This window comes from Lepus europaeus, chromosome 7 (genome assembly GCF_033115175.1).
Source record: "Lepus europaeus isolate LE1 chromosome 7, mLepTim1.pri, whole genome shotgun sequence".
NCBI lineage: Eukaryota > Metazoa > Chordata > Mammalia > Lagomorpha > Leporidae > Lepus > Lepus europaeus.
Window position 1 is genome coordinate 95,761,377 of NC_084833.1, and position 12,845 is coordinate 95,774,221.

The following is a 12,845-nucleotide window of genomic DNA, read 5'->3' on the forward strand; positions in this document are numbered from 1 at the left end:
AAAGAATTTTAAAAAAATACTCTCAAGGATGTGGAAAAAGAAGTCTTATATACTGTTGGTGAGAATATAAATTAATATAGTCATTATGGAGAACAGTATGGAAGTTCCTCAAAAAACTAAAAATAAATCTATCCTAGATCCAGCCATCATACTTCTGGATATACAACTAAAAGAAATAAAATCAACATATCAAAGAGATATCTGTACTCCTGTTTTACTATAACATTAGTCATAATAAGGAAGTTAGGGAATCAACCTAGGCATTCATGGACAGACGAATGGATAAAGAGAATGTAATATATATACACACACACACACAGTCTTTCTTCTTCCATCATCATGAAGAATGAAATCATGTCATCTGCAGCAAAATGGATTTTTTAATTTAAAATTTAAAAATTAAACCATTTAATTAGTACACTGAATTCTCAACAATTTAAACTGAGATCAAAATCTGCAAGAACTGCCCATTGATCCTCACAAAATCTCCATGACAAGAACAGGAGAGCCGGCGCCATGGCTCACTTGGTTAATCCTCCACCTGCGGCACCAGCATCCCATATGGGCACCGGGTTCTAGTCCTGGCTGCTCCTCTTCCAGTCTAGTTCTCTGCTGTGGCCCAGGAGGGCAGTGGAGGATGGCCAAAGTGCTTGGGCCACTGCACCCACATGGGGGACCAGGAAGAAGCACCTGGCTCCTGGCTTCGGATGGATGCAGTGCCAACCGTGGCAGCCATTTGGGGAGTGAACCAACAGAAGGAAGACCTTTCTCTCTGTCTCTCTCTCTTTCTCACTGTCTATAACTCTACCTGTCAAATAAATAAAAAAAAGAACAGGAATCTAACCACACTTGACTTAATTTCATACTCACTAGTATGGCTGTTATTTTTTTAAAAAGAGAAAGAAAGAAGAAAGAAAAAAAAACAATAGCAATAATGTAGAGAAGCTCAATTCCTTGTACATTGCTGCTGAGAATGTAAAGTTGTATAGCCATTGTGGAAAAGAGTTTTTGTTTCCTCAAAGTTAGACACATAATTGTCATTTGATCCAGCAATTCACTACTAAGGGGACTTCAGGGACTTTATGGGATTAAGAGATATGTTTATTTTGGTGTAAAACATTTTGAAATCCATGCATATTTTATATCATATCGATCCTTTATGAACTTTTCAAAGTACCATCATCTACTCCAATGAACTGATGGCAGTCTCAGATATCTATACACTAATGTTCACAGCAGCATTACTCACACTAGCTAAAAGGTGGAAACAATCCAAATGTCCACTGACAAATGGATAGTTTTTATAAAGGTGATATATAGGTAAAATAGAGTATCAGCCTAAAAAGCAAATTAAATTCTAATACATGCTACAAAACTTTAAAACATTACACTAACTAAAGTAAGTCAGACAGAAAGGGCCAAGTATTGTATGATTCTTCCCATATAAGTTTCGAAGAAAAGGCTAATTCAGAGAGACATAAAGAGGTTCACAGGGGCTAGAGGGAGCAGGGTGTGAGGAAGGTGAAAATGGTTTAATAGATATAGAGCTTCTGTTTGAGATGATTTAAAAAAGAGAATTAGGGAAATGGATAGTGGTGATGATTACACAGCATGAATGTACTTAATGGCACTTAAGTGGACACTTAAAAGTTGCTAAAAGCATAATTTTTACGTTATGTATACTTTACCATGACAAAGACTGGCAACTATACTAAAGAATGTTAAATAAACTAATTTTCTGCTGTTCCTACTTTCCTACTCTCTCATTCCTGCACAAGGTTCAGAAAAAAAAGATATTTTTTTCAAAATTAATTATTTTTAAAAAATTTTATTTGTTCATCAGAGAGACAGAGAAATATCACCCATCCACTGATTCACTCCCTGAATACCCACATCAGTCAGAACTGGGTCACACCAAAGCCAAGCCCTGGCCCTTCAATCCAGGTTTCCATTGCAGGTGACAGGGACCCAACTACTTCAGCCATCACTTGCAGGGTGTCCATTAGCAGAAAGCTAGAATGGAGAGCAGAGCCTGGACTTGAACTCAGATACTCCACAACTGAATGTGGGTATTCCAAGTGCATTCTTAACTGCTATACTATATATTATTCCCCAAAATAATTTTGTTAACTAGCTTGGGTTGAATTAAAGACTACATCATTTTAAAAATGAATAAAGTAAATTACAGTGTACATTATTCAGTTCTATATAAAAGCAAATTAATGTTTCTATTTTTTTTTTATTTGACAGGTAGAGTTATAGACAGTGAGAGAGAGACAGACAGAGAGAAAGGTCTTCCTTCCACTGGTTCACTCCCCAAATGGCCGCTACGGCCGGTACGCTGTGCCAATCCGAAGCCAGGAGCCAGGTGCTTCCTCCTGGTCTCCGATGCAGGTGCAGTGGCCCAAGCACTTAGGCCATCCTCCACTGCCTTCCCGGGCCACAGCAGAGAGCTGGACTGGAAGAGGAGAAACCGGGACTAGAACCCAGTGCCCATATGGGATGCCGGCGCTACAGGCGGAGGATTAACCAAGTGAGCTTTGGCACCGGCCCTCTATTATTTTATGATAACCAAATTTCAAATTTCTTTTAGAAGATGTCACAGGAACACATACCTGACTTCACACTGTTTTACATCTATGTAAATCAACGAGAATGGGGGTGGCTACCATGAGACTGTAAGAAGCTACAATAAATTGATAATTTCAGGGTCAGCACTGTGGTACAGCAGGGAAAGCCACCAACTACGATGTTGACATCCGATATGGGCACCTTTTTGAGACCCAGCTGTTCCATTTCAAATCCAGCTCCCTGTTAATGTATCTAGGAAAGCAGTGGAAGACAACCCAAGAGTTTGGGCCCCTGCACCAATGTCAGAGAACCAGAAGAAGCTCAGGGCTCCTGGCATTGGCCTATCACAGCCCTCACACCCCCAGCCATCGCGGCCATTCAGGCAGTGAACCAGAGTTTGGAAGATCTCTCCCTGTCATCTCTTTCATCTCTCTGTGTAACTCTCTCGCAAATTAAATCAATTTTCTTTATCTTACTCTAATCAAACGTTTAAGAAATGTATGCCACGGGGCCGGTGCTGTGGCTTAGTAGGTTAATTCTCCACCTGCGGCACTAGCATTGAGGCGCTAACATCCCATATGGGTTCCAGCTCTAGTTCCGGCTGCTCCTCTTCCGATCCGGCTCTCTGCTATGGCCTGGGAAAGCAGTGGAAGATGGCCCAAGTGCTTGGGCCTCTGCACCGGTATGGGAAACATGAAAGAAGCTCCTGGTTCCTGGCTTCAGATCAGCTCAGCTCTAGCTGTTACAGCCATTTGGGGAGTGAACCAGCAGAATGAAGACCTTTCTCTCTGTCTCTCCCTATCTCCCTCAATCTGTCTGTAATTCTACCTCTTAAATAAATTTTTTAAAAAATTTTAAAAAAGAAAAAAGTATGCCACTTTATCTCTCAAGATTTGTTATTAATGCTACAGTTAACTGAAAATAAAAATGAAAAGGATTTAGGTTCTCAAGTATATTATAGAAATATGTAACATATATTGTAAACATTACTTCTATCAGAAAATATATTAAGCATTTAAGTGTTACAATATACAAAAAATAAATGACCAATAAAAATACAAACATTATTAGGTGCTAAAAAAGCATCTTGCTTTCATACAATTTAAGGTAAAAGTCTAAATTACTTGGAGTCTTTATTTCTTTTACCATTCTCTTGTACCTTTCAGTTTTCCTTCCTTCCATCTCATTTTTAATGCAGTACAAAAAGGATAAAAATTACTGCCCAAAGTGTGAACAAAATTAATGAGGAAAGATGTATATAGATCTCATAAAGATGTGCCTGAGTTTACGTTGCCAGGGAAACACTGACGTCTTAAAGTTTAAATGGAAGAGTTTATATTTAAACAATGTTGGAGTCAATAGAATGTATTTTAAGAAACAGCAAAGCACCACACAACTTATTATTCCCAAATATCTATACATGACACATGAAAACTGTTTAAGGAATTAAATTTAAGCAATAGTCAACAATTATCCATTAACATCCATCATTAAAAAGGCAGTTCTGGGAGTTAAAACTGAAGATTCTGGTGCTAGCTTTTGCAGTTCAGCAGCTGCAGGACTAGGAAAGTGACATAGCCTTCCATAAGCCTTTAACACTGAGAGAATCAGTTTTCTTATCTGTAATTGTAGGAGGGTAAGCAAGATTAGTATGGTTCCTTCCCAGAATCTAAAATTCTTGGTTTTATGACTTCAAAGGAAAAAACATCTTTACTAAAAATAAATATTTCTTGAAAATCATAATAAAAAGATTGACATATATAAAGAAAATAAATGCACATAAACATCAAGATTTTATTAATTACCCCTTTTCATTAATTATGTAGAATACATTCAGGAGAAAAAAAAAACTGAAAAATAAAGAAAGGACTAAAAAACCAACAATAAAATTCCCCTATCCAGACAAAACCAAGTTCTCAACTGGCATGAGATTCCTTTCTTTTCTTTTTTTTCTTGACATAGTTATAACAGAGATGCTATGAAAGATTTGGTGGTAAAATACAACTGGAAAGAAAGAGATTATGATCTCAATCTTAGAACAGCAAGAAAAAGATGGAAAATAAAAACTAAGTACATCAATAATATAGTAATGAAAAGCAAAATATATAACAGCAAACAGCAACAAGATAGATCTGAATTCTAACCTGAAGATACATCAAACTGTCCTACATGAAACCTTTACTGTCTCCCCAGTTTAAATTAGGTCGCTCTGATGTTACTTCCCAAAGACTTGTTTTTCACAGTAATTTGCATATCTGTAATTACTGAATTCACAATTATTTAATGCTTCTTTTTCCCTGCTAGCCTAATAAGTTCCACAAAGTCAAGGATCAAGTCTTCCTAGAGTGTCACTTCCTTGAAACGAATGAGATCAATTAACATTTGTTGACTTAACAAACAGGGTCCTCTATTACTACTCCTGATTGACACTTCTTCCAAAGTCCAAGACTATTTTCATGGGAAGCACTAAGTAAAGAAAATAACCAAATTTTAAAACTCCAAGAAAATATATATCATTAAGATACCCAAGTCCTGGAATTAATAAACTATGGCTCATAGGCTAAAACAAGCCAGTACTTGTTTCTGTAAATAAAGCTTTATTGGAATTTAATCATACCCACTCATTTACATATTTTCTTTTGCTGCTTCTATGCTACAATAGCAGACTGAAAACTGAAACAGAAAAGTCAAAAATATTTATCTGATTAATGCATTTTGACAACTAAGAAGAAAAATACGGAAAATGAGCTTTTGAGGGTTTTTCATGAAAGTATCTAACATATTTAAACTAAATACCAGTGAAATTTCTATTAAAAATACAGTAACAGTGACTTCATAAACTTTTGAGTAAAGAAATTAAGCATAGTACAAGGGGTACTTCAAAAACTCACAGAAAGCGAATTAAAATGTAACTTTTATATTCAAACGAATATATATTTAAAAGATAAATTTTTTGGTATAAAAAAACTTGAGAGCCATCCACAGTTTTTTCTGAATATTCATTTTCCATGAACTTTTAAAAAAACCTTGCCTATGCATGGATTTCCAATTTTCTTGTGGTTAATCACTTAGAACACCTGCACCCCACATTAAGAGTGCCTGGTTTCAATTCCCAGCTCCAGCTCCTGATCCCAGCTTCCTGTTAACGTGGTCCTTGGAAGACAGTGGTGATACCTTAAGTAGCTGGCCTCTTGCCACATTTGTGGGAGTCTGGATTGAGTCCCACTCCTGACTTCAGAACCACCGTCTCTCTACCTCAGTTCCCCCATCCCACCCAACCCACTCTCCAGACACCAGCTGTAGGCATCTGGAGAATTAACCAAATACACACACACACACACACACATATATATATTGTTCCAGCTATATATACATTTTTAAAAAATAAACTTGCATGTAAGTTCTCTTTTAATTCCATTTGCCATGAACTTTTTGAAGTCCCCTTATATTTGCAGAAAAAGTAAAAACTCTAAATATTTGTTATGAGAACAAACTGCCCCTAAAAAATCTGTAAAGCGTTCAGGAGAAACACTTACTAAAACTTGTCTGAGGAGTATCTAGACAAAGCTATTAATCTTGTCTACCAGGTCAATTTGACTTAGATGATATGCACACAGGATCTGTTTTGTCTTAGCCATTTGGAGCAATGTTCCATAATTCTTTGTTGCTTATCTATATATTTCTTATCTACTCCCAGAAATAACTTCCTTAAAATTAATCAGTAGTCTTCTTTTCAGTGGCCTTTTTCAGACATAGTACCATCCCTATCCCTAAAGACACTTGTAATCAATCATTTTCCGAAGAAAGTGATGTTCAACCTGTGAGAAATTCATCCTCACTTACATAATGCCCACCTTTTCATGCCAAGCCAATATATATTTGCTGAATATTGATAAAAAAAATTTACTGTCATGGAATACACAAATTCAGACTAGAATTTAACCAGTTCGCAGCACTTCCCAAGACTCATTAAAGTCACTGGGCTTGTTTCTGGGTATAGGTTACTCTTATTCTGCTCTCAACAAAATCTTTTTACAGAACCTGCTTTACTTTTGTTGACATAAGCTTTTAGCACTATTTCAAATTTTTAGCAGGGCTGGTTTTAATTATTAAACATAAAAAAATTGCTACTATGTTGTGGTTAATTATTAGGCATGCTGAGCTAGAAATCACAACACCAAGTCAGTTATTTCCATAGCAATCTGTACTCCTACTACCTCTACCTCAAATAGGTAAGGCCTGGCATTGCTTTGCGGATTTAAAAAAAAAAAATCTGTGGTGCTGTGGCTCACTAGGTTAATCCTCTGCCTGCGGCACTGGCAACCTGGGTTCTAGTCCCGGTAGGGGCGCCGGATTCTGTCCCGGTTGCTCCTCTTCCAGGTCAGCTCTCTGCTATGGCCCGGGAAGGCAGTGGAGGATGGCCCAAGTGCTTGGGCCCTGCATCCGTATGGGAGACCAGGAGAAGCACCTGGCTCCTGGCTTCAGATCTGCGCAGTGCGCTGGCCACAGCGCGCCACCGGAGCAGCCACTAGGGGGTGAACCAACGGAAAAAAGGAAGACCTTTCTCTCTGTCTCTCTCTCTCACTGTCCACTCTGCCTGTCAAAAAAAAAAAAAAAAAACTGTCCTTTTCTTTATGAAATGTTGCCTAATATGTCTTTAGCCTACCCTCTTCCTTCTGCTATCATTTACAAATCAATCTTCAGGAAAAAATAAAAGCATGGAAAGGTTAACATAATGGACTGCCAAAGAAATAGGATGGTTCTTACATGAAATTAACATCTCCATTAAATAACACAAAGAAAACATTTTGCTTGGATTAAATAAAAATTACCACCTTGCCAAAATGTTAACGCAACACTACTACAAATTTAATAATATGTAAACTGGTTAATCAAAACTTTTATTAAAAAATCTGTGTACCAGTGGCACATTTGTCCAGTTTGCAGGTTTAATTAGCACTATTGGTTTATTTCGGGCCAAAAATTATTAGGTAAGATTTAAATCATATAAAAAACAAAACAAACAGCACAACTGATAAGTAGTGCAATAATCAGTGAAAGGGGCTGGTCCTGTGGTGCAGCGGGTAAAGCCGCCACCTACAGGCTCCCACCGCATATGAGTGCCAGTTCAAGTCCTGGCTGCCCTACTTCCAATCCAGTTCCCTGCTAATGCACCTTGGAAAGCAGCAGAAGATGACCAAAGTGGTTAGGCCCCTGCATCCACATGGGAGACCTGGAAGAAGCTCCTGGCTCCTGGACTCAGCCTGGCCCAGCTCTGGCCTTTAAAGCAAATGGACAATCTCTCTGTCTCTCCCTCTTTCTCTGTAATTCTGTCTTTCAAAATAAATATATAAATGAATTTTTAAATACATATATATATATATATCAGTGGAAGAGGAATAAACACATTTATAGAGTGACTATTTTCTATCCTATTCTCATACATAATTTTTAATAAGGATAATTCACAGGATTATGTCATCAAAAACATGTCATCTTATAAAACTGGAACTTTTTTAAGTTAAAATTTCTGTTGTAGCTAATATTGAAGGAGAATGAACTTTTTAAAAGTCATATACTGCTGGGGCCGGAGCTGTGCCGTAGCAGGTAAAGCTGCTGCCTGCAGTGCCAGCATCCCATATGGGCACCAGTTTGAGTCCCAGCTGCTCCACTTCCAATCCAGCTCTCTATATGGCCTGGAAAGCAATAGAAAATAGCCCAAGCCCTTGGGCTCCTAGACCCACGTGGGAGACCAGAAGAAGCTCCTGGCTCCTGGCTTCAGATCAGCACAGCCCGGCCGTTGTGGCCAAGTGGGGAGTGCACCAGCAGATGGAAGACCTCTCTCTCTCTCTCTCTGCCTCTCCTTTTCTCTGTGTGTAACTCTGACTTTGAAATAAATAAATAAATCTTTAAAAAAAAGAAAGTCATATTCTGTTGACACTTTTTTTTAATAGCATCTATGACATTGTTAATGACCTTGACTTTTAAAAATCAAAGATTTAAAATGCTCAGGGAAACTGACCAAGTAAAGATGGAATTATTACCAAATTACTAATAAGAAAAACAATCCAAATGCAAATACTATTTTTAGAGCCTCACAAAGTACAAACAAACAAAAAAACCTACACAAACATGCTCTATCATTGGTACCCATAAAGCAATAGCAATGGTGGTAAACTATGAAGAATACAAATCATAATAATCCTGACTCAATAACACAACATCTACATTCAAATATGGCAGACAAAATGTATAGCCATAAATCTCAGATGCTTCCTCAGTTTCTCAGTTCCTGTCTGTCAATCCTACTTTCTTTCACTCACAGGTTCTACTCAAAGATCATTTTACATCTTCTTCCCAATCTCTAACACCCATTCTCCATCACCACTTTCAGCTGGCAACCTCACTTCACTAAGCTGTAAGAAGGAAAGTATTCATTTTTCTATCACCAAATCTATGACTCCACCAGAGTCTGTACACTAGTACTTTGCCATTCCTCTTCTTATTATAATTAATGGACAGTAATCAGCTCCTTACTAAACCAACTCTTCTCACCTTTACTCCTGAGCCACTCTGATCTACTCACTAGATCAGAAAACCCACATTTATCAAAGTGACCAAAGAAACCTTCACATTACCAAATCCAATGGTCATTTCTCCTTCTTCCAAAATTTCACTCAACTTCTCAGAAGCAGTTGACCTGTTCATTCAGAACTTCTTTCCTTTCTTCTCTGGCTTCTGAAACGCCATACTCTTCAAAAATTTTACTCCTTCCTCCCTAGCTGTACCTTCTCAGTCTAATTTGTGGAAGTCATCCTTTCTCTTCCAAACAAGCTCAGATTTTCATAATTAATAATTTCCTACCTGCAAAAGCCTTCAATACCATTTAAATGCCAACTGCAACTAAATAGGAGGATCAACATCTACCCAGAGCCCCAAGGCAGTCACCCTACATCACGTGTGAATCTCTAATGGGTATTTCATGCTTTATATGTCTATAATAGCACCCTAATTTTTTCACAGCACACAAAACTTGTCCCTTTCTCAGTTTTTTTCCAATTCTGTATAAGGCACCAACATCACTCCAATCCTAACATGTGCCACCCTAATCCAAGGCTCTATCTGAGTTAATGTGATACCCTACTAACTGATCTCCCAGATTCCACTCTTGTCTCTACACTTCTTTCTCAAAACAGCATCCAGGCCAGCGCCGTGGCTCACTTGGCTAATCCTCCGCCTGCGGCACCGGCACCCCGGGTTCTAGTCCCAGCTGGGGCGCCGGGTACTAGTCCTGGTTGCTCCTCTTCCAGTCCAGCTCTCTGCTGTGGCCCGGGAGTGCAGTGGAGGATGGCTCTAGTGCTTGGGCCCTGCACCCGCATGGGAGACCAGGAGGAAGCACCTGGCTCCTGGCTTCGTATTGGCACAGCGCCAGCCACAGCGGCCATTAAGAGAGTGAACCAACAGAAGGAAGACCTTTCTCTCTGTCTCTCTCTCAGTGTCTATAACTATCTCTGTCTCTCTCACTGTCTAACTCTGCCTGGAAAAAAAAAAAAACACCAGCATTCAGAAAGATTCTGTCAAAATATAAGCCACATCATAACATACCCCTGTTAAAAGATTTCAAATGAACCCCCATCATCTGAAACAAAAGCAATCTTTACAAATATATGCAGTGAGTTAATTTTTCCCAGAGGGTCACAGTTTGTCAAACCCTGTTATAAATTCACTATCTCTTTGATAACAATATTTTAATAGTAGCATTTGGAATGGAAGTGACTGCAATGGAAGAGATAACAAAGAGTGCAAAGAAAATTCACAAAGAAAAATTTCTACTTACCCATAATGATTTGTAAAATCATATATATGTACATATATATATATATATATATATAAAATGTAAGTGAATTTAAGATGCTTTCTCTGTAATTCATGATGTATTACTCAAAATATTTGTCCTTTACCCCCCTCATGGTATAATGATGAAGAACTAAAGGAACGTTAAGACACGATAGACCAGCAGTAGTCTAAACTAGCAGCACGTTGCTGATCATTAAACCCTGTCCAAAAACTGTCTCTTAAATTATAGATAGAGTATATAATTAGAATCCTATAGTAGTAACAAGAGTTTGTATCTTAAAGCAAAATTTCATGTCTACTTCTCAGCCAGATCAATTCCAAAATGTATATTTCTGTCTTTTAAAAGATTTAATGAAATAAACCTAGATTACAGAGCATCAAATCTCTCTGAAAAGAACCAGATCCTCAAATTTCAAAGGTACCCTAAAAAGACATCTTACCTTAGATGCCATTCTCATAAAAAGTTTGTTCTGGTTTTCTGCTGTTCCCATCTTCTCATTTTTGACCAAATCATTTAGGCTCAGATTATCATCATCATGAAAGTATCTGACTCTTTCTTTTTCCTCATGGGTTGAAACCTATGACAAAATAGACATTAATTTAGTGACAACATGAATCTCCAAACTATTCCTAATGAGTTATCTATAAATCTGACATTAAGTGCAAATATCCCACTACATATCACAACCTTTTCTCCCAGTTTATCCCTATTCTACTTGCTTCCATGTGAAAGAATTTCCATTAAAATCATACTCCCTTGGGGCTGGCACAGTGGTATAGCAGGTAAAGCCACCACCTGCAGTGCTGGCATCCCATACGGGCACCAGTTTTAGTCCCAGCTGCTCCACTGCCAATACAGCTCTCTGCTATGTCCTGGGAAAGCAGTAGAAGATGACCTAAGTTCTTGGGCCTCTGCAACCCCATCAGAAACTAGTTCCTAGTTCCTGGCTTCAGATCGGCACAGCTCCAGCCATTGTGGCCATCTAGGGAGTGAACCAGCAGATGAAAGATACCTCTCTGTCCCTCTCTCTCTCTCTCTACCTGTACTCTCTGTAACTCTGCCTTTCAAATAAAAGTAAATAAATCTTAAAAAAAAAAAATACACTCCCTCTACCTTCTGCCCTTCTACTCACCTTTTCCCCAAAGATGGGAGCATGACAGTATCTATTTTTTGAATTTTGTTTTAAGAGAAAAATGATTCTGCCCCTTTTCTTTTCTCATTTCCTCCTCCTAATTATAAAAGACTACAATTATCCAGAGATGTAGTAAGTATATCAGAAACAGAGGTGAAGTATTAGCAAATCCACTGTTTTGAATTTAATGTTGGAATCTTCCACAAGTTCCTATGTTCAGATCCCAACGTGAGAGCACTAGGAAATAAAGTCCCTGGGAAGTAATTAGGTCATGAAAGAGGAGCCCACAGGCACGGCCTTGGTTATCCTGAATATCCCTATAAAAAGACTTCAGAGGAGGTGTTTCTCTTTCTCCCCCATCCTCACTCTGGTTTTCTCCTCTTACTCTCTTACTCTTTGTTCTCTGCTATATGAGGATAAAGTGAGATCACCATCTACAAACCAGGAAATATGTCTCACTGGACACTGAATCTGCAGTGCCATTATCCTTGGCTTTCAGAACTGTAAGAAATAAATTTCTATTGTTTAAGGCAAATAGTCTATGGTACTCTATTACAGAAGCTAAATTGACTAAGACATTAACTTCTAATTATTAAACTCTTCTTCTATAAATATCTTTATTAGAAACAAAGTCAACATTCTGATACCTATTTAATTCATTCCTGGTCTTTCTTCTCAGTTGGTTCCACCTCCAGGCATGGAATAGAAAAGTGCTATTTATTTCCTCCCAAATCAAATTTCCCAGTGCTGCTCTCACAATCCCTTCTCCAAGCAAAATCTAGTCTTCAATTTCTTGGAGATCTTTGGAACCAGAGTCCTGCTATTGTTCCCAATATTACTATTCTTGTCTTGGCTAGCTTAAACCTCATGGTTTCATGACCTCAATCACCCCCATAGCACTTAAATGTCTAGCCTTTTTGTCCTTTATTACACCCAAAGAGCAAATCCCAACCCTGAATGAATATATCTGACTTCCTTACTCTTAATTCAAAGAGGCCTTCATGTCTAACTGGCAATGTGTTTATGAATCCCTAAACAGTTCCGTCATTTCATGTAATGGAAACTTATACTAGTCTCCTGCAACATCTCCGCTCTAATCCCCTAAATCCTATTACAGTAGAAGAAATAGAAAGAATTAATTATTATCTCCAGCACATAAACATTCAATGGGCAAATAATAAAGATTTGAAGAAAAATTCCAAATCAGCAACTATTTTGTATATTAAATTATCACTTGTGTGATCTATCAAAAACTAAAACACAAAATCTAATTTGAGAAAACTG

The 12,845-nt window shown here is 38.0% G+C and overlaps 1 protein-coding gene across 6 annotated transcripts in view; it reads right to left on the reverse strand.

Annotated features, from left to right (window-relative positions):
- The window catches only part of CWF19L2 (CWF19 like cell cycle control factor 2), a 155,727-nt gene that overhangs the window by 49,593 nt on the left and 93,289 nt on the right, over positions 1 to 12,845 (reverse strand). For all 6 annotated transcript variants that reach the window (XM_062196955.1, XM_062196954.1, XM_062196956.1 and 3 more), the window contains one exon: positions 10,869 to 11,006. In XM_062196955.1, coding sequence (XP_062052939.1) covers positions 10,869 to 11,006 — 138 coding nt within the window. The remainder of the gene's footprint in view (positions 1 to 10,868; positions 11,007 to 12,845) is intronic.